At 58.3% G+C, this 20,881-nt stretch overlaps 1 protein-coding gene across 5 annotated transcripts in view; it reads left to right on the top strand.

The window, feature by feature from the left end:
- Trpm2 (transient receptor potential cation channel subfamily M member 2) overlaps positions 1–20,881 on the top strand; it is a 53,119-nt gene that overhangs the window by 7,123 nt on the left and 25,115 nt on the right. For 4 of the 5 annotated variants that reach the window (XM_040287114.2, XM_021725264.3, XM_040287115.2 and 1 more), the window contains 9 exons: positions 1,383–1,563; positions 4,607–4,773; positions 8,182–8,362; positions 9,389–9,450; positions 10,568–10,768; positions 13,412–13,514; positions 17,489–17,610; positions 17,763–18,107; positions 19,956–20,093. In XM_040287114.2, the coding sequence (XP_040143048.2) occupies positions 1,383–1,563; positions 4,607–4,773; positions 8,182–8,362; positions 9,389–9,450; positions 10,568–10,768; positions 13,412–13,514; positions 17,489–17,610; positions 17,763–18,107; positions 19,956–20,093 (1,500 nt within the window). Of the gene's footprint in view, positions 1–1,382; positions 1,564–4,606; positions 4,774–8,181; positions 8,363–9,356; positions 9,451–10,567; positions 10,769–13,411; positions 13,515–17,488; positions 17,611–17,762; positions 18,108–19,955; positions 20,094–20,881 lie in introns of those variants that run through there. The other variant, XM_040287118.2, reaches the window with a different exon arrangement.

Below are 20,881 nucleotides of genomic sequence, written 5' to 3' on the forward strand. Positions count from 1 at the left end.
CGCAGCTGGAGTGGTGTGGCGGAGTTACGGCTGGGTGACCCTGAACGGTGTTTTCGTCAGGGTCTGGAGGCTGTGTGGAGTAAGGAGGGGAACCCAGGATGCGGGCAAACTTGGGGTGTGCTAGTGAATGGTGGTGAGGGCAGGGGAGGGCAGGGGAGGCTGGGACTCGGAAGGCCCGGCGTTGGAAGCAGAGGCCCTGGGCAGGGCAGAGCGGAGTCTAGCTGAGCCTTGGGGCCTGCACAGACCAGGAAGGACTGCTGGGGGCAGCCCTGCCCAGGCCAGGTTCTGCAAGACCTCCACCTCAGTGTGGTGCCCACTGAATCCAGGCTCAGCCATTTGCATTCCAGCAAGGCTTCCGGAAGCTTCTGAGGTAGCAGTCACCGCCCTGCCCTGCTGAGATGGATGCTGGTGCCATTTGTTATTTTGCTGGGGTTCTGGAACCCCATGGTTTCTTCACGGTTGGGTGGGTCTTTCCCCTTGAATACCCCGAGTGTTCCTCATGGTGATGTCCGCTTGGCTGAAGATGTTGAGCAGGGGGGTTCCAGGCCGGGGACCCTGCAGCCTGGGCTTCCTGGGCAGCCGCCAGCTCCTGAGCCACCCTGCATCCCAGTGTCACATGTGGGTATTCCCAGTCCCCTGCTCGTCTGTCCTTACGTCACGGGGAAGGCAGTCCTGACGTCTGGCTTCTAGGAGGACCAGAGGCCTGGAGAGGCCCACCTGTCACTCACAGCCACGGAGGGCAGCAGCGACAGGGTGGATCTGAGCTCAGCTGAGCCGGAGCCAGTGTCCTAACCCCACACCCTCCTGGCTCCAGGCTCCTCCTGGCAGCCTCTAACAGGGACAGTCACCAGCCAGGGACAGTCAGTGGTAGGAAATGCTGCTTGGGGCAGTGAGTGAGAAGCCTGGAGGTACAGGGGACCTGGACTGAGTATCCAGAGAGTGGCTCCACAGTCCTCTGGGGCCGTGTGGTTCAAGTTCCAGGAGTGAGTGGCCATGGCCTGCCCTGGGCCTGCTCTACTCTGTGGGCCAGCTGCCCTGAGGGGTGGCAAGCAGCGACCACTGTGGTGTCCGCTGGAGCTTCAGTTGCAATGTGTGACCTGTTTGTTTTGGGGACACCCTTGGCAACGGTCTGAGTCCCCAACCACTGAGCCCCAGCCCCAGCCCCACTGACCACTTTTCTTGCTGGGTCTGGACCAAGGTGCACGGTGTCCCTGCCCAGTGGGGCCTCTCAGGCACTGCCTGTGCCCACGGGTGCTCCTTCCCCTCTGGCTGTGCTGTTGGGCCCTGGGGCGAGGTCGGGCGGCCAGGGCAGTCCCATGCCGTGTCCAGTGGGAGGCTGCCACCCCTGCAGCAGGCCCCTCCCGTCCTCTGCTCCCCTGCAGTACGTCCGGGTCTCCCAGGACACACCATCAAGCGTGATCTACCATCTCATGACCCAGCACTGGGGTCTGGATGTCCCCAACCTTCTCATCTCGGTGACTGGCGGAGCCAAGAACTTCAACATGAAGCTGAGGCTGAAGAGCATCTTCCGGAGAGGCCTGGTCAAGGTGGCCCAGACCACAGGTGGGCACTGAGGCCCCGTCTGCAGGCACTGGGGGTGGGCAGGTCGACAGGGCTGTGCTGGAGGGCCGGGGCCCCGGGACCAGAAGAGCTCCAGGTGGCTGAGTCCCCATCCCAGGTCAGGTCAACTCCCCCAAGCCTCAGTTGTCCATATCTCCTCCCTCGTGTCCAGCTGCCTCTGGGCTTGCCTTGGGGCCAGGGCTGGCTCCGGGTCATAAGCTGCCAGCGATCAAGGCCTTGGGGTCATGAGTATCCTTAGTGACCCGGAGGGGCCGGACGAGGCCAGAGCAGGTGGGCTGCCGTGGGAGTGTTGGCGAGACCCTGTGTTAGCCGGGCTGTCACCCAGGCTCCCTGCAGTGTCGGGGACAAGGGGCTTCCCCTGCCTTTGTTCCCGGAGCCCAATCACCTCCCAAGAGTACCCCTGAGTGCCAGCCGAGCAGGGCCAGCACCACTTGAGGGTGCGAGACACACGGTGCCCTGCCACACCCAGAGCTCATGGGCGGGCGGGCCATGGGTCCTCGAGGCTCCCTGGTGCCCTGGGTGAGGGACACAGCTGTGCCCCCAGAGCTGGGCGCCGCGGCTCTTCCTGGCTCTGCTTTAGTGGCGGGCGGAGGGCCAGGCCTGGCCCGTCTTGGCCACGGCAGTGTTCACGGGGGACTGGCCAGGGGGTGGGGTGTTCAGGGCACCAGGCTCTCCAGCCTCTGCGGGCACCTCCACCTGGACAGGCTCTTTCAGCCCGCCCCAGGCCCTGCACGGCTCGCCTCGTCCATGCCTGCTCTTTAGCTCTCACCACGGCTTCCTTGTCGCCGGCTTCCGGCCCCAGAGCCACAGCCACGTTCTGAAAATATCTTCTTTAGTTGTAGATGGACTCGGTATCTTTATTTTTATTTGTTTATTTTTATGTGGTGCTGGGGATGGCACCCAGGGCCTTACGCGTGTGAGGCAGGTGCTCCACCACTGGGCACAGCCCCAGACCCATAGACACATTTTAGGGGTGTGTGTGTGTGTGTATGGATGTGTGTGTATGGGTGTGTGTGAGGGGGGGATGAGTGTATATGGGTATGTGTGTATGTGTGTGTGTTTGTGTGTGGGTGGGTGTGGGTGTATGTGGGTGTGTGGGGGGATGGGTGTGTGTGGGGGTGTAGGTGTGTTTGTGTGTGTGTATGAGTGTGTGTGTGTTTGGGTATGTGTGTATATGGGTGTGGATGTGTGGGTGTATGTGTGTGTGTGTTTCTGGGTGTGTGGGTTTATGTGTGTGTGTGTGGGTGTGTATGTCTGGGTGTGTGTATATGGGTGTGGATGTATGGGTGTATGTGTATGTGTGAGTCTGGGTGTGTGGGTTTGTGTGTGTGTGCCTGGGTGTGTGTGGGTGTGTGTGTGTCTGGGTGTGTGTGAGTATGTGTGTAAGTGTGTGTGGGTGTATGGGTGTGTGTTGGTGTGTGTGTCTGGGTGTGTGTGTGTTTAAGTGTGTGTGGGTGTATGGGTGTGTGTTGGTGTGTGTGTGTATGGGATGGGTGCATGTGTGTGTGGAGGTGTGTGGGATTGTGTGTGTGAGTGTGTGTGTATGGGTGTGTGTGTATGTGTGTCTGGGTGTGTGTGGGTTTGTGTGTGTGTGTGGGTGTGTGTGTGGGTGTGTGTGAGAAAGTGTGTGTGGGTGTATGGGTGTGTGTTGGTGTGTATGGGGGGGATGGGTGTATGTGTGTGTGGGTGTGTGGGATTGTGTGTGAGTGTGTGTGTGTGTGGTGTGGGTTTGTATGTGTGTGTATGTCTGGGTGTGTGTATGTGTGTGTATGTGTGTCAGTGTGTGTGTGGGTTTGGGTTTGTGTGTGTGTCTGGATGTGTGTGTGAGTGTGTGTGTGTGTGTGTGTCTGGGTGTGTGTGTGTGTCTGTGTGTGTGTGGGGGGGTAAGTGGGTGTGTGTGTGAGGGGATGGGTGTGTGGGGGGGATGGGTGTGTGTGTGTAGGGTGTGTGTGGGGATGAGTGTATGTGGGGGTGTGTGTGTGTTTGTGTGGGTGTGGGTGTATGTGGGTGTGTGTGTGTTTGTGTGTGTGTATATGGGTATGTGTGTGTCTGGGTGTGTGTGGGTATGAATGTGTGTGTGTGTCTGGGTGTTTGTGAGTGTGTGTCTGTGTGTGTAAGTGTGTGTGGTGTGTGGTGTGTGGGGGGGATGAGTGTGTGTGGGTGTGTGGGTGTGTGGGTGTATGTGTGGGTGTGTGAGATTGTGTGTGTGTCTGGGTGTGTGTGTATGTCTGAGTGTGTATGTGTGTGTGTCTGGGAGTGTGTGGGTGTGAATGTGTGTGTCTGGGTGTTTGTGAGTGTGTGTCTGTGTGTAAGTGTGTGTGGGTGTGTGTCTGTGTGGGTGTGTGTATGTCTGTGTGTGTGGGTGTTGTATGCCTGAGTGTGTATGTGTGTGTGGGGGTGTGGGTATGTCTGAGTGTGTATGTGTGTGTGGGGGGATTGTGGGTGTGTCTGTGTGTGTGTGTGTGTGTCTGTGTGTGTGGGTGTTGTATGTCTGAGTGTGTCTGTGTGTGGGGGGTGTGGGTATGTCTGAGTGTGTATGTGTGTGGGGGTGTCTGGGTGGGTGGTGTGCGGCAACACCACACCCGGCTTCTCAGCACTGACTTCTGAGGCTCTGGTCAGCACGTCACCCCGCCTGCAGCAGATGGGTCCTGGCTCACGGTCAGCACTGGTCCACCCAGGCTGTCTCTAGACCCCGCCTGGGAACTGCGGCTTTTGAGGCACAGCCAGTGTGTGCTCAGGATGCTCACCCTGGTGTCCTTCTACCTGTCAGATGGACAGTGGGCAGGAAGAATGTCCCCTGTAGGTGCCGCCGTGAGCCGCGTGGCAGTAGGCAGCATGTGTGGTCCTCCCAGGGAACCGGGTGGGGGATCAGGAGCAGCCCCACCCCTGTCCCTGCCTGGAGGCTTGGTCTGCTGATGAGTTGGGGGCCCCTGAGTGCTGAGGAGAGCACCCTGGGGGTCAGTTTGTGGGTGGTGGGGTAGGCCTCAGGCCTTACGGGGCCTGCCCACGCTGTCTCCTTCCACAGGAGCCTGGATTATCACGGGGGGCTCGCACACTGGCGTGATGAAGCAGGTGGGCGAGGCGGTGCGGGACTTCAGCCTGAGCAGCAGCTACAAGGAGGGAGAAGTGATCACCATTGGAGTGGCCACGTGGGGCACCATCCACAACCGGGAGGGGCTGGTCCATCCCACGGTGAGCTCCTGCTCCTGAGGTGGCCGGCTCGGTGGGAGGGAGGGGCTGGGCGAGATCTCCCCAGACTCTGCAGGGAGCAGGCCACCAGCTGGGCAGCAGGGACAGTGTGGCGGGAGGGCAGAGACGGGACGGGAGGCAGGAGGCCGCTCAGACCCCGTGCGGACTCTCTGCGTGTGGACCTGGCCAGGTGCCGTCCTGCTCTGCCTGCACCTGCTCTCCAGGGGGAAACCCAAGCCCAAGTCACTGGACATGGGCTCCTGGCTGGAGGACGTCGGCCACCTCTCTGTGGTGCTGAGCTCAGGCTGCCCCTTGTCTGTGGTGTGGGAGGGTGTGCCTGTGCCCCAGGCCACCCCTAGATCCCTCCCCTGGGGCTGGGACTGAAGAACAGAAACCTAGCGCCCACAGTCACGCCCTGCAGTCAGGTCCCGTGGCCACAGCCAGGGGCACGGGGCAGCGCCGGGGAGGTCCTTCCTGCCGCTCCCAGCTCTGGTGGCTTGTGTCGTGGTTCTCTGTGTTCTCTGCAAGGACACTTGCGCTGGCCTTTGGGCTCCACCGAGACAATCTGGGCTCACGACTGAAGATCCCTTTTCCAGGGACGAGAGCTTGGTGCCTTTATGTAGCCTTTATGTCCACCCCCCACGCCAAATAGATTCACCCTGTGGTTGGGCCCCAAATTACCAACCCCTTTTAGCATCCACTCAGAATTCAGAGCCCCGTCCCAATGTCGGCGGCTCACGAATCCCGTCACTGGCCTCGGCTCCTGGGGTCCATTGTAGACATGAACCTGGACCCAGAGAAGTTGGGTGCCGGCGAGGCCTTTCCCCAGGGACTGCTGCCAGAGCCAGGGGGGAGTCTCCCTGGGTGTCCAGCTGGCTCCAGCAGGGGACAAGGGCACAGCTCCTGCAGCCTCGTGGGTGGAGGCAGGGATGCTGCTGGTGTCCTCTCCGTCCAGGACGCTGTGACCTGCTTCCCTGCTCCCGCCCTCTGTGCTCTCCTGTCTCATAGCCTCCGTCTCCACCCAGAGTGTTCTTTTCCCTGCTGACAGGGTGGGGGGACTCTGCGATGGCCTCCCCCACCACCTGGAGCCCTCCTCTGGGCAGAGTGGACCTGCTCCGTCTGGCTGCAGCTGGCATTTCTGCCCACACGAGGCTCAGAGGGCTGAGCGACGTCCCAGCCCCGTCCTGGCTGCTGACTTGCTCCTCAGCCTTGAGGACGGTGCACCCTCTGACCCTAATATTCCAGGGTGGCTGCTAACGCCCCGCGTCCAGGGGCCAGCCTGGCTGTCTTGTTCCCCCAGACATGTGCCTGGCTCGGTCCTCAGGGTCCCTGACTGTGTCGGTCCCAAATCTCCATGTCCCTCTCAGGTGTGGTGACACTGTGGGATTGGTCCTGGGCAGAGTTCTTCTTCCTGTGAGCGCCTGTGTGGCTAAACAGCCACGGCTTCCAGACACAGCGGGGGACAGGCATTGGGGCCATCATGGGCTTATTCTAAGGGGGCCATGGAGGGAACAAAGGGACCATAGATCCCAATCAATTCCAAAATCCAGCATGGAAAGCGTGCTAGGTTATGAAACCCGGGGAATCCTCCATGCCTGGAGGCTCTGCCCAGAGCCTCACCATTTTCTCCCCTCCTCCTCCTCCTCCTCCTCCTCCCTCTTTCCTCTTCCTCTTCCTCTTCTCCTTCTCTTCTTCTTAAATATCATTTAGTTGGAGATGGACACAATAAACCTACTGTGTATTTGTGTGCGGTGCTGAGGTTGGAACCCAGTGCCCACACATGCAAGGCCAGGGCTGCACCCCTGAGCCACAAGCCCAGGCCCTGGACAGCTTCCTGCCCTCAAGGCCTTCATTTCTCCTTCAGGGTCATCAGCCTGCTTTCTGGAGGGTTTTGGGAGTCTGACCACCTTCTTCATGTTGTCCTGCCCTCTTCCTTTCAGGACAGGTTTATTTATTTATTTATTTTTAAAGAGATAGAGAGAGAGAGAGAGAGAGAGAGAGAGAGAGAGAGAGAGAGAGAGAGAGAGAGAGAATTTTAATATTCACTTTTTAGTTCTCGGCGGACACAACATCTTTGTTTGTATGTGGTGCTGAGGATCGAACCCGGGCCGCACGCATGCCAGGCGAGCGCGCTACCGCTTGAGCCACATCCCCAGCCCCAGGACAGGTTTTTACTGATGCACATTTGCAAAAGCCTGGGGGTCTCCTGCTCATGTCTCGAGATTCGGCCTCAGATGGTTCCTGGTGATGGCTTCTCTACTCCTGGCTTGTGCTGCATGGTCGCGTGCCCACAGTCACACTCCTGGCCCCTGCACCCATGTAGAAGGCTGGTGGCTCCCCCACCCTCTCCTAACAGGGACTCTCTTAATCCTTGAGCTCTGTATGAAATGGAGATAGACCCAGCATGTCCTGAATCGTCAAGTCCTGGTTTTCTGCCTGTCAGTTTTCCCTTCAATTTATCCCCTTTTCTGTGCATTTTATGAGAAGCAGCAAAAAGAAACCAGGCCACACCTTTGACACTTGGCTTGGGGAATTCCTGAGCCACCCGAGGGCATCGTGCACAATTCTGCCTCCCACAGACCCCCAGCGCAGGTGCTGCTGACTCTCTTCCCCCCAGTTCTGATAAAAAGCTCTCGTTTCCTTTGGAGGCTCCACGCTTTAATGTTTGTCCTTCTATGAAAGTTCAGAGTGTGCGACGTATGTGTTCCCTGAGACAAGGAAGACTCGGGCCACGCTCCTGCTCCCTCCTGAGCGCTGGCCGCGTGCCTCCTCAGCACCCACGTCCTTACCGATAGACTATGCAAGGAAGTGAGGCCTTTCCTCCTGTGCCTGGACCCTTCCTTCCTCCGCCCCCCACCCCACTCCAGAGCCACGTGCACCTTTGGGGTATTTTTTGTAGCAGCGCCTCACCTCCTGGTCCCAAAGTCAGTATTTGTTTCGTGTGATGCTAGAACAAGTCACCACAAACCTTAGAGCAGCAGAAAGGGTAGAACTCTGAAGTCCGTGCCGTTTGGCCAGAAGCAGCGTGTGGCGGGGACCCCCCAGGCTCAGGGAGAACTGGTTCCTTATCTCTGGCAGCGCCAGGCCTTCTCTGGCTGTGGCTGCACCTCTGCCCTTGGCCTCTGTGGCCACATGGCTCCCTCCTGGTCCCTGTGGGTCTCCCTCTGCCCTGCCTTTGAGGAGTGCTAGAGATGGCCCTCTGGGCGCACCCACAACACAGGTCCCTCTTCCTGGGTTACGTCCTGAGCCCCATCTGCCAGGCCCTTTCTCCAAATTAGGCAGCGTCCACAGGCTCCCGGGATGGGGGCTTGATTTCCCTGGGGGTGCGTCATGCAGCCTGCTGCCCCCACCCCAGCTATCATGGCGTGGGACTTCTGCCAGTCCACCTGATGCTTCCCTGGCCACCCGCAGGGCGGCTTCCCGGCCGAGTATGTCCTGGACGAGGAAGGTCAAGGGAACCTGACCTGCCTGGACAGCAACCACTCCCACTTCATCCTTGTGGATGACGGGACCCACGGCCAGTACGGGGTGGAGATCCCTCTGAGGACCAAGCTGGAGAAGTTCATATCGGAGCAGACCAAGGAGAGAGGAGGTGAGTGGCAGAGAGCGCCGGCTGGGCAATGCCAGGGACGCAGCTGGCCTCGCTGGCCGTTGGCCTGCAGGTGCTTGGAGGTGTGATCACGTGGCCTGCATTCCTTCCCCAGCCCCTTCCCTGCTCCAGCAGGCTGCCTGCTCTTCTCCTGCCCCCTCCCCCCGGGCGGGGATCTTGTCTGTGTGCTCTCGGGCAGAACGTCCACCCTGCGACCCTCTGACAATCTCAGGTTCAGAGTTCAGAAGGGGCAACGGTCAAGATTCAGAGCTTGGCTCGGAGCTCTCGGGGGTGGGAAGGGTGGGCTCCAGGACCTTGGGACGCCCGTGTGGGGTTTCGTGTGAGAGTCGAGGAGGTGCAGAAGGTAATGGGGAGGTCTCGGGCGGGTACCCAGGTGTGTGGGGTGCTTGGAGCAGTGGCTCTCGAGCTTCCTGGTGCACCCAGTGTGCTGGCCCCGCGCAGGGCCTCTGACCTCCCAGGTCTGGTGGGAAGAGAACGTGCTCCTCATGATTTCCCAGGTGATTCTGAGGCTGCTGGTCTGGGACACCCATTGAGAACCCCACTTCAATAAGAGAAGCCCGGGTGGGCGTGTGGTGGCAGGTGGATGGATAGGACTTGCTGCCAGGGAAAGGGATCCCTGTCGTTGACCCAGTCCCCTGGCTGTGAGTGCTGGAGAGCACAGGGCCTGGACAGAGGGCTGTGGACAGAGCTCCCTGCCCTGGCCCTGCCCGTGCAGGAGGACGAGGGCCTGCCGGGTGTGCCCTCTGCAGGATGGGCCTGGACTTCCAGGCACATGGCCGGGCTGCAGAGGAAAGCAGGCAGTCACAGTGGCCTGCTGGGTAGAGAGGACAGGGCAGCCCAAGGCACCAGCTCTGGTGGCCCCCAGCCTGGCCCTGCCCGCCCACCCGAGAAAGCCAACATGGTGAGCTCCCCATGGGTTGGCTGGTGACGTGAGCTGGTGGGGAAGAGTGACCTCAACAGAAGGTCATGCCCACAGGTTCCCTCATGTGGGCTCCATGCTCTGCCTAGGTGTGGCCATCAAGATCCCCATCGTCTGCGTGGTGCTAGAGGGCGGCCCCGGCACACTGCATGTGAGTACTGGCCACAGGGCGGGCTGCGGGCCAAGTCCTGCTGCCTGGGAGGACTGGCTGAGGAGTCTTCGCTGCCTCCTGGTGGGGTCATTGGTGGGACAGGGCCATGAGCTGTCCCTGGGAGACAGAAAGGGGGAGTTCACCAGGGGCAGGGCCATTTCCAGGTGGAACAGGGGTCATCCAGGGAGGATCCTGGGTGGGAGTGTGACTTGGTGGCCTGGGCAGCAACAGATGCTCCAAAGGGGCCTGGAGCAAGGAGGGGGCCTGCTGGCTCTCTGCTCCCCGGACTCCTCTAGGAGGCCAGGGGTCTGCAAGCTGCGCCCAGACGCCCGGAGTGTTTCCAAGTCCTCGCTGCCACCCCGGATCCTGGGCAGCAGCAGGGTAAAGCGCATTTGTTAGGTGGCCTTAACAGCTGCTCCTGGACCTTCCTTCCAGAGCCACTCCATGGTGTGCGCTTGGCCTCCTCCATGGACGCTAGCCCACTCCATCTGTGGTAGAAAGGTCTGGATTTGGGGCAAGACCAGGGGGGATCTGTTCATGGCATCATGGAAGATGCCAGTTTCCACTTAGGACCCCAGGTGAGAACAGAACCCTGGGCTCCTGGCTGGACAGGTTCCTCAGAGCCGGCGGTCCCCAGCCCTACCCAGACCGAGTCCCCTTTCTGGCTCTCTGCCGTCAGGGCCACCCTGTGCTTCTTCACCCAGGGCAGCCCGAGTGCAGAAGGCATGCTTCTGGGAGCAGCCTGCGTCAGGCCCTGCCTGCAGCTGCGCTCACCCTGGGCCTCAGGGTCTCCATGTGTGCTGGCCTCCCCTGGGCTTTTGTAACCAGGGCGCATGCAGCTTCCTCTGTGGCTTCATGTCCGAGTCTCCGTGGGAAAGTTGTGAAGCCCTCTGATTAAGATGTGGGCTAGAGGCCTCCCTGGGGAGGGGTGCACCCCCACTGCTCAGGAGGAGCCTGTCCCTCGAGCCTGGGGACCCTCTAGGTACTAAATGCTTCCAGTAGATTCCAGCCCCGAAGTCCTCCCAGCAGCAGGCGAGCCCAGCCTCAGCCAGGGCCCATCAGAAGGCACCGGGGCTGACGAGGACCTTGCCCACTCGTGTGGGCCTGGGCCTTGCAGACCATCTACAACGCCATCACCAACGGCACGCCCTGCGTGATCGTGGAGGGCTCGGGCCGCGTGGCCGACGTCATCGCCCAGGTGGCCAGCCTGCCGGTCTCCGAGATCACCATCTGCCTGATCCAGCAGAAGCTCAGCCTCTTCTTCCAGGAGATGTTTGAGACCTTCACGGAGAGCAGAGTCGTCGAGTGGACCAAGAAGGTGGGGCGGCAGGCAGGCAGTCCCCAGGCTGGCCCCGAGAGGCTGTTGGCCTGGAGGGACCAGGCGGCAAGGGACCCAGAACAGAGTGCGGAGGGTCCGGTGGGTGAAGGCTAGAGAGGGAGATCAGACCGTGGGACGCCGGGCCGAAGGAGGACAGGGCTGAGTCTTGGCAGAGAGAGTGTGGGCGGGCAGGTCTCCGCAGGGCTCCAGAGCGCCCTGGCGGCCCACGAGCCTGCCGCGCTGTGCTGGGTGACTGGAGACGGAGACAGAGGGCTGCCAGGCACAGGGTGGGCCTCCGCTGAGGACCTCCCAGGTGACAGGAGTGGGTGGCTGAGGGGTCCGGTCTCTTGGCCACGGAGGTGAGTGAATGGAGTGAGTCTCAGAAGCATCCAAATCCCCAGGCCAGAAGCTGGGCCTTGGGTGGACCCTGATGAGCTCTAGGTATGCCTTGGTCCATGGCCACGCTCTGTCCTCCACAGAGGGTATGTGAGACAGATCCTGGCTGGTCACCCCTCCCTACCCAGGAAGCCCCTGACCAGCTGGGTCCCACATGAGAACTCCAGGGCCGGGGCCTCAGGTGATCGATGGTCACCTGTCCTCTGCTTCCTGGTGGGATTCTTGGTAGGGGGTGGAGGGTGCGTCTCAGCTCCCCCCAATACCGTGAGGGCCAAGCCGTGCACACCCTCATGTACCCTAGTGAGCCGGGCAGGGAGGGTGCCGGGCCACTCAGGGACAGGTGGCTCTCCAGGGCCCTCCGTGGGGCACCTCGGCTGCACCATGCTTCCTTTGGCTTCTGTGGGCAGGAGGGCCACAGGCCACAGACCACGGGACACACTGAGTTGACCATGCCGGGCCCTGACCTGTTGAGTGGGGGTCAGGGAGGACGCGTTCCAGGACTGGGGCTCTGGGCTGCTGGTGGGTGACCTTGGTTTAGCTTTAGCTCACAGTGACCTGGTTCCGGGCGGCGTTCTGTGAGACTGTCTGTCCCACAGAGGAAGTCATGAGGTCAGGGAGTGGCGAAGCCGCAGGCTCCCAGACCTCGGGCTCCTCCGCTTCTCTCCCCACGGCCACTGGGAACTGTCGGGCAGGACCTGGGGCCTCTTCCCAGCTGGACCATAAATTATTCAGGCAACTCTCGGAACTGAATCAAATTTGCTGCGGCCAGAAGTGCCTATTCTTTTTTTTTTTTTTTTAAGAGAGAGAGAGAGAGAGAGAATTTTAATATCTATTTTTTAGTTCTCGGTGGACACAACATCTTTGTTTGTATGTGGTGCTGAGGATCCAACCCCAGGCCGCATGCATGCCAGGCGAGCGTGCTACCGCTTGAGCCACATCCCCAGCCCCCAGAAGTGCCTGTTCTTTAACTCCACTTTCCGTCGCTGACTCAAGCCCGAGAGTGGTGTTTTGCACAAACCTGCCTCAGGCCTGGCCATGGGGTCCCCGTTGACAGACTCAGTTCAGGGCCTCGGCATGGGGGTCTGTGCTGCGGGTGGCTGACAGGACGAGGGGACGTGGCACCGACAGTCTGCGTCTGGGGCTCTCTCTGCAGGGGGAGCACCGTCACAGCTGGGGGCCAGGAGGGCTTGCCTTCTGCCCTGCCTGTCTCCTGTGTGACAGAGGGACGGTGGGGCTCACCCTGTGTGTGCCGAGTGCCGGGCCGGCCCACAGGACTGGGCAGCAAGGCTGGTTTTGTTCAGGGAACATCGCTGGGGCTGATGGAGGGGGAGTGGAGGGTTTTGAATCTGCATGAAGGCTGGACAGTGAAGGATGGGGACACACTGGGGCCTTAGAGAAGGAGGTTGGGCGTGTGAGGGGACCTGGAGTGGGCAGAGTCTGTGCACAGGTGTGGCCAGGCAGTGTGGCCAGGCTGAGCGGGGAGGGCCGGCAGGCACGGCTGGTGTGGCAGTCCTGGGGAGAGGAGAGGGACCTCAGGGCCATGGGGACCTGCGGTCAGATGTGGAGTGCCCACCTGGCTGCAGGGTGGAGGGGCTTTGAGGAGCAGCTGGTAGTAGGTGTGGCATCTAGGAGATGTTGGGCAGACGAAAGATAAAGATGCTGGTTGGTGGCTGGGTGTGTGGATGGATGGATGGATGGACACATGGACAGGCAGACATGACATAGATGGTTGGCCACACATAGATAGGCACACAAGTTGGTGGATAGACACATGTCTGGAGAGCTACCTAGCAAGACAGAGACATGGATAGATGGATTGATACCTGGATGTGTGGATAGATGGGCAGATAAACAGACAGGTGGATGGGCAGTAGGCAGGATGGATGGTTGAAGAGACAGGGCAGGGAATGGCTGGGGCTCAGACAGGACCAGGAGGAGAAGCCTTGCACAGCATGCTATCTTCTGGAAGACTCTGTGTCATTGAGATGAAGATGCTTCACGCTTGAGCCACGTTTTCCACCCAATGGCCACCACACCGCAATGTCTCTGGTCCTTAGGCATCTTCACCATCACCATCTAAGGTGACAGGAGGCGAATGGTGGCCCAGCTCACACAGGACAGGCAGGGCTTGTGCTCAGGATTCAGGCTCCCTGTTGGGGACACAATTCAAGTGTCCTTAAAGGAGATAGGACATTCACTCATTACTTTGTATCTCACTTGGACAATTTTTTTTTTTTTTTTTTGCAGATCCAAGACATTGTCCGCAAGCGGCAGCTGCTGACCATCTTCCGGGAAGGCAAGGATGGTCAGCAGGATGTGGATGTGGCCATCCTGCAGGCTTTGCTGAAAGGTGAGGGCCAGGGAAAGTGGGAAATGGGGGAGAGTCCAGATGGCAGGTGCTTGGGATGAGGGACCCCAGTCCCAAGTTGCCATGATGCTCCTCCTCAGTCAGAGGCATGGGCCAGGGAACCGCTGGCCGTGAGCCATGCCACCTCACACTCCTGCCATCGGGAGACTCGGCAAACTCCTGGTGAGGTGACTCAAAGAGACTTACACTGAGACACTTTGCAGTCACACTGCCAGAAGACAGGACAGAATCTTGAAGTCATCAAGAGAGCAGCAACTTGTCACATACAGGGCTCCTCAGGAGGAGTGTGCGGATCACTCATCAGGGGCTGGGGCGTGGCTCAGTTGGTGGAGGGCTTGCTGTGCATGCACAAGGCCTGGGTTCTAGCCCAGCACAAAACAAAAACAAAACCAAAAAACAGATTTCTTATCAGGAGCTACAGAACCAGAAGGAAGTGGAGGGATCTAGTCAAAGTACTAAAGATAACGTGTCAGCCAAGAATCCTATACCCAGAAAACCGTCCTTCACAGGGAAGAAGAAACTAAGATGTTCCCAGATACATACAAGCTGAGGGTGTTTGTCACCACTAGATCTGTGGTGTCAGAAATGCTCGGAGAGACCCGCAGAATGGCATGAAAGGACACTGGACGGGGCCTCACAGCCATCTGAAGAAACAAAGATTCCAATAAAGGTCAATACACGGACGATTATAAAAGCTAGCGTTATTGTAATAATGGCTCATAACTTCAGTGACAAAGTTAGAAATCAGTGGCAGAAGTAACACTGGGAAATTCACAAATCTGTGGAAATTAATCCACACACTTTCAAACAACCAGTGAATTGAAAGAGAAATCAAAGGGACATTACAAAATACTTAGAGACCACTGGAAATGAAAACACAACATACTGAAATTCATGGAAAAACAGTGCTAAAGGGGAGATCTTCGTCTGTGAATGTTACATTAAAAAATTAAGGGGATGTGCTCAGTGGTAGAGCGCCTGCCTAGCGTATGCAGAATCCTGGGCTCGATCCTCAGGACCGAATAGTCATCTTTAAATAAGAGACCTCTCCAGCCAACAACCTAACTTTAAAACTTAAGCAACTAGGAAAAATAGGACAAACTAAAACCCACCCAAGGTTTGCAGAAGGCAGGCAATCGTAAAAACGAGAACAGAGATCAACGTCACAGAGAACAAGGAGATCAAAAAGAACAACAAAACCAATGCTCCTGTAGTTAGGTGGACTAAGGAAAAGAAAGAAGACTCAAATCGCTGAAATCGAAATGAAAGTGAGGACACTATCACCAAGACGAAGGGTCGCGTTGGTATGAGCAGACATACACCAACTGATCGGTGACCTAGATGAAGTGGACACAGCCCCGAAAACACGAAACCTACCAACACTAGACCACGAGTAAATACAAGGCCCGAGTGGACCTGTCACCAGAAAGGAGACTGGGCCAGTGACAGAGGTCTCCCCGGGAAGAAAATCCCTGGATTTGGTGGTCTCGCTGGTGAGTTAGCCAAACATTTAAAGAAAAACGGACACCAATCCCTCCTAAACTTTTCCAAAAAAATTAAAGAGGAGGGAAGACATCCAAACTCATTCTGTGAGGTCAGCATTACCTCGATCCAACTCCAGACAAAGATGCTGTGAGAAAGAAAAGCACACAACAACAGTCTTCAGCCAGGGTGCTGGGATCCACTCTTGTCATGGACAGACCTCGTCATGGAAGACCCCAACTGTGAGGCTCCTGGAGGAAATCAGAGCAAAAGTGTCACGACATCAGATTTGGCAGTGATTTCTCGGAAATGATCCCAACGGCTTAGGAAACAAAAGAAGAACAGACGAACCTAACTCATGAAAACGAGAAACCTGGTGCGTCAAAGGTCACTCCCCACAGTGAGAAGGTGGTCCACACATCAGGAAAAATTCTCACATCCTACGTCAATGAGGGACTGATGGCAGGTTACAGAGAGAACTCGTACAACTCAACAATTAAAAAATCCAGTTAAAAAAAGAGACACCAGAACAGGGCACGGTGGCACACACCTGTAATCCCAGCAGCTTAGGAGGCTGAGGCAGGAGGACCACAAGTTTCAAGCCAGTCTCAATAACTCTTACTCTCAGGAAAATGACTACACGATCCACCCAATTCAGAGTCAAAGATCACTCCTTCCAAAGGCACCCGGCAAAGCTCAGGGCTGAGTCAGGAGTGGACACTGCCCAGGCACACACATGTACAGAGGGCGTGTTCCCAGCACTGGACGAGACCACGTCCACGTGCATGGCTGCGTGTCACAGACGCAGGTGGGACATTACTGACCCAGCTCAAAATAAAAAATACAGAGGGCTGGGGGTGTGGCTCAGTGGTAGAGCACACTTGGGTTTAATCCCTAGTACCAAAAAATAAATAAAAAATAAAGACACTAGACTAGAGCGACTGTCTCCACAGAAGGCATGAGTGTGGTCGATAAATATGTGACATGGCACTTGGCATCTCGGGCCACTAGGGACGTGCACACTCCAAATTTCTGCAAGAGACCATCTTGCATGCTTTAGGATGGTGGCTGTTAAAAACAAAGCAGAAGGGGCTGGGGTTGAGGCTCAGTGGTAGAGCGCTTGCCTTGCACGTGCGAGGCCCTGCACCACATAAAACTAACTAAATAAATAAAATAAAGTTTAAAAAAAACCAACAAAGCAGAAACCAGCGTTGGTGAGGCTGTGGAGATGGAGCCCTGTGCCCTGCAGGCGGGTGCAGAGGATGTAGCCGCCATGGAGAGCAATACAGCAGGTCCTCAAAAGGTACCAGGTGCAATTCCAAGCCCTCCAGCGACTGGGGGCACACTCAGAGGACCACAGGAGGCCTTCAGGAGGGAGCTAGGGGGCAGAGACAGCCCAGTGTCCACTCACAAGTGGAAAGATAAGCAGTATGTGGCCAGTCCACCCAATGGAACAGTATTCAGCCTCAAAAAGGAAGGCGTTTCTGGCACCTTCTACCACACGCGGGGACCTCAGGGCAGGCTACCGAGGGATGGCAGTCATAAAAGTACAAATGCCACGTGCGTCCAGGTCCACGAGGGAGCTGGAGTCTCAAATCCGGGGTCAGCGGAATGGGTGCCACCCGGAGGGGGGCAGGGAGGGGACGGAGCTCCAGCTTCCAGGATCAGAGGGTCTGAGGGGGTGTGTGCGGGTGCCCGGCATCGTGGGTGAGTTGGGCACCACTGAGCCGCACACTCGCAGCACTAGGATGCCAGGCGCTGTCTTGTGTGTTCAGCCACAAGGAGAGCTCGGGCAGCTGGGTGACGCTTCTGTCCTGTCTCTCGCTCTGCTCCGAGCGCCGTTCCTGCGGGCTGCCGTGTGGGCGACTGGCTCCTTTCCCTGCGGCGCAGGAACAGGGCTTTTCCGGGGGTTGTGACTACACCACGGTTGCTTTTCCCACTCATTGGTGGGTGGATATTCAGGTGGTCTCCAGTTTGGGGCTGTTGGTTTTCGCTTCCCTGGGCAGAGGGGCCAGGAGAGGGACCCGTCGTCACAGTGTTTTTACTGACAGACGCAGGGGTGGCGTGTGGGGCGAGGCGAGGCTCAAACTCCCTTCTCCTGTGAATAATGACCCACGCTTCGAGAGTGAAGCAGGACAGAGCAGAGAGAGCTGGGTGGGCGCTGGTCCGGGCTGGCAGCGCTGAGTCTGGGCATTCAGTGAAGGGCCACCCTCTGGAGGCCCTCGCGCTCTGTGCACCGTGAGCTCTTCCGTCCCTGCCACCTGTGGTGAGGGGCGTGAGGGACTGAGGTGGGTGCGCGAGGCCCAGGGCCCAGCGTTCTCTGGCTCCAGCCTGGAGTGAAGAGAGCTTCCCGGGGCGTGGGGGGTCCAGGCGGCTGAGTTTACCTCTGAGTCACTGAGAGGCAGTCCACCACCCCGTCCCCAGCTCCCCCCCGAGCCCCAGGTGGAGGACTGACCCCTGCCCCTCACCCGCAGCCTCTCAGAGCCAAGACCATTTTGGCCATGAGAACTGGGACCATCAGCTGAAGCTGGCCGTGGCCTGGAACCGCGTGGACATCGCCCGCAGTGAGATCTTCACTGACCAGTGGCAATGGAAGGTGAGTCCTGTGGAGGGACCAATCCCCGGGGCGGGTGGCCTAGGCCGGCTCCGTCCTCTCCAGACTGGAGGCCAGGGCAGCCCGTCAGGTCACTGGGGTCGGCTCCGCCAGGCAGCGACCCGTGTGACGGCCACCCACGGGCTCACTCTCAGCCCTCAGATCTGCACCCTACGATGACGGCCGCTCTCATCTCCAACAAGCCTGAGTTCGTGAAGCTGTTCCTGGAGAACGGGGTGCGGCTGAAGGAGTTCGTCACCTGGGACACGCTGCTCTACCTGTACGAGAACCTGGAGCCCTCCTGCCTGTTCCAGTGCAAGCTGCACAAGGTCCTGGCCGAGGAGCGCCTGGCCTGCGCGCCCGCCGCCCGGCTGCACATGCACCACGTGGCCCAGGTGCTGCGGGAGCTCCTGGGGGACTCCACTCAGCCGCTGTACCCCAGGCCCCGGCACAGCGACCGGCCGCGGCTCTCGCTGCCCGTGCCTCACATCAAGCTCAACGTGCGTACCGCTGACGCTGCGCCAGGCTCTGCTGGTCCCCAGAGCTCTGGGTGTATGCAGTGGCTACACGGGCGGCCAGCGGGGGGGTGGGGGCTGGGGGGGTGTGCGCGAACCTCAGAAATTAATGTTCTTACAGTCCTGAGGCCAGGAGTGCCAGGTCACAGTGCCCAAGGGGCTGGGTGTCCTTCCTGCTGCAGGTGGCTTCAGGTGGAGACAGGGGGTTGGGAGGGAGACACCATCTCTGGTCTCTTTATCTTATAAGGAAGCCGGTTCTGTTGAGTAGGCCCCTGGGTAATCTCGCTTTATGTCATTGCCTTCTTAAAGGCCTTGTGTCCAATCCCAGGGTCGGGTCGCACCCCAGGTGAGGACTTCCACAGAGAATCTTAGGGGGCCCAGCAATGCTCTTAACGCCGCCTTCCTTGAAGTTCCAAGCGGTAGAGAAGGTTGGTCAGGGAGAGGGGCCAACCCTGCCGGAGCCGGCCTGCTCCCCAGGTGCTCTTGGATTTCCTGCAGCTGGGTCAGGAACATCCCACTGCGTCTGTGACACGTGGCCATGCACGTGGACCTAGGAGGGGGGTCTCGTCCAGCACTGGGATTGTGTTCTCTGCATGTGCGTGTGCCTGGGCAGCGTCCACTCCTGACAGCCCTGAGCTTTGCCAGGTGCCTTTGAAGGAATGACCCTTGACTCCTGAGTTGGGGGATCGTGTTCTCTGCACATGCGTGTGCCTGGGCAGCGTCCACTCCTGACAGCCCTGAGCTTTGCCAGGTGCCTTTGGAAGGAATGATCTTTGACTCCTGAGTCGGGTGGATGGTGTAGTCATTTTCCTGAGAGTAGAATGTGCTTCGATTCCTGTTTTGAGCCTCGGCCCAGGTGAAGCCGAGCTGTGCTACGTGGTGCTCTGTGCCCGTTTCCTCGGGCTCCTGCCGCACAGGGCACGAGCCTTGGGCTGCAGCTTTGTCTTGGGGCTGTGTTTGCTGTGTCCTGACATTGGCTCATGGTGGCTCTGTGGAAGCCACGGGTTTTCTTTCTCGGCTCTAGAGGTGCCTACGTGGCTGGAACGAGGTCTTCCTCTGGGCGTGGAAGCCTCCCACGAGTGCCTGTGGCCCAGAGTCCTTTGTGAGCAGGTCTCACGACTCTCTCGGTTTCCTCTGGCTGTGTCTTGGTCTGGATGCTCTATCTCTTCTAAGATGGCACCTGGCTTTGTCTTCTGTCCACTAGGCGATTTTCTGCCTCCTCCAGGCTTGGCCACCCACCGCTGGCCCTGGCGAGCCACGCCTGACCTGGGGAGACGGGGCGGCTGCTTGGTCGCACAGACCCAGCTCTGCCCTTCTTGATGTGGGGATTGCTCTCCGCCTCTGGGAACTGTTTCCTGGCCATCTGAGAACATGACCGTGGGGCTGGGAGTGGGTTCTGGTGCTGCTAAGTGGGCTCAGTGTCTGTGCTGTCACGTGCTGCTCAGATGGGACCCTCGCTGTCCCTGCCTGTCCTGAGTTCCTCTCAGCAGGAGACACCGTGTGGGGTCCCCTCGCAGAGCTCACGGCCACAGTCCTGCTCGATGACTGCAGGATTCACTCACTGAAAGAGCTAGGGTGCCGTCAGATGGGCTTTGAGCGCATGGCACGTTACACGGGTCTCGGAGTGTCCGTAAAGGAGACAGATGGGTACCCCCGTTCCAGAAGTTTCTCCATGTCTCTGGAACAGTGGTGTGTGTAAGAATGACCTGGGCTGCTGAAAATACAGGCTATGGTCTCAGTCTCCTGGGACAGTGGCCCTGAGGCCGGGCAAGGGCAGGACGGGTTCTGATGCCAGTGGGCCTCGGTGGGACCTGGGCTATCTGCTGCCCCCAGGTGCAGGGAGTGAGCCTCCGGTCCCTCTACAAGCGCTCATCGGGCCATGTCACCTTCACCATGGACCCGGTTCGGGACCTTCTCATTTGGGCCATCGTCCAGAACCGCCGGGAGCTAGCGGGCATCATCTGGGCACAGGTAGTAAGACTTCCTTCTTGGAGCACAACTATAGGCTATTGACCAATGGAAGGAAGCCCAGTGCCCACGGCAAGTGGGGTCCCCACAGCTTGGAGGGAGGGCAGTGGGGTCTGGTCACAGCAGGACTTAGTGCCCTGTGTTGCAGAAATAAGAACTTTGCTCTAGGAAGGAAATCTTTTTATTTTATTTTATTTTTTAAATCCTGCCAAAACTAAGGGACACAGCCACATCAATGTTTATAGCAGCACAAATCACAGTAGCTAAACTGTGGAGCAACCCAGATGGCCTTTGGTAGATGAATGGATAGGGAGACTGTGGCATATATACACAGTGGAACATTACTCAGCAATAAAAGAGAATAAAATCATGGCACTTGCAGGTAAATGGGTGAGTTGGAGAGTATCAGGCTAAGTGAAGAAGCCAAACCCCCAAAACCCAAGGCCGAGTGTTTTCTTTGATATGAGGATGCTGACTCATAATGGCGATGGGGGGGCATGGGAGGAACGGAGGGACTCTAGATTGGGCAAAGGGAACGGACGGGATGGGAGGGGGCGTGGGGGTAGGAAAGACGGTGGAGTGAGTCAGACATCCTTACCCCAAGTCCATGTATGAAGACACGAATGGTGTGAAAATACTCTGTGTACAACCAGAGACGTGGAAAACTGTGCTCTGTGTGTGCCATGTGAAGTGAGCTGCATTCTGCCCTCATATATAACAAACTAGAATAAACAAATGATTTAAAAAAGGCCTGCCAAGCAAACTTGTCATGTCCAGGGCCAAACTTGTCA

The sequence above is a fragment of the Ictidomys tridecemlineatus genome, chromosome 3 (assembly GCF_052094955.1).
Source record: "Ictidomys tridecemlineatus isolate mIctTri1 chromosome 3, mIctTri1.hap1, whole genome shotgun sequence".
NCBI classification, from domain to species: domain Eukaryota; kingdom Metazoa; phylum Chordata; class Mammalia; order Rodentia; family Sciuridae; genus Ictidomys; species Ictidomys tridecemlineatus.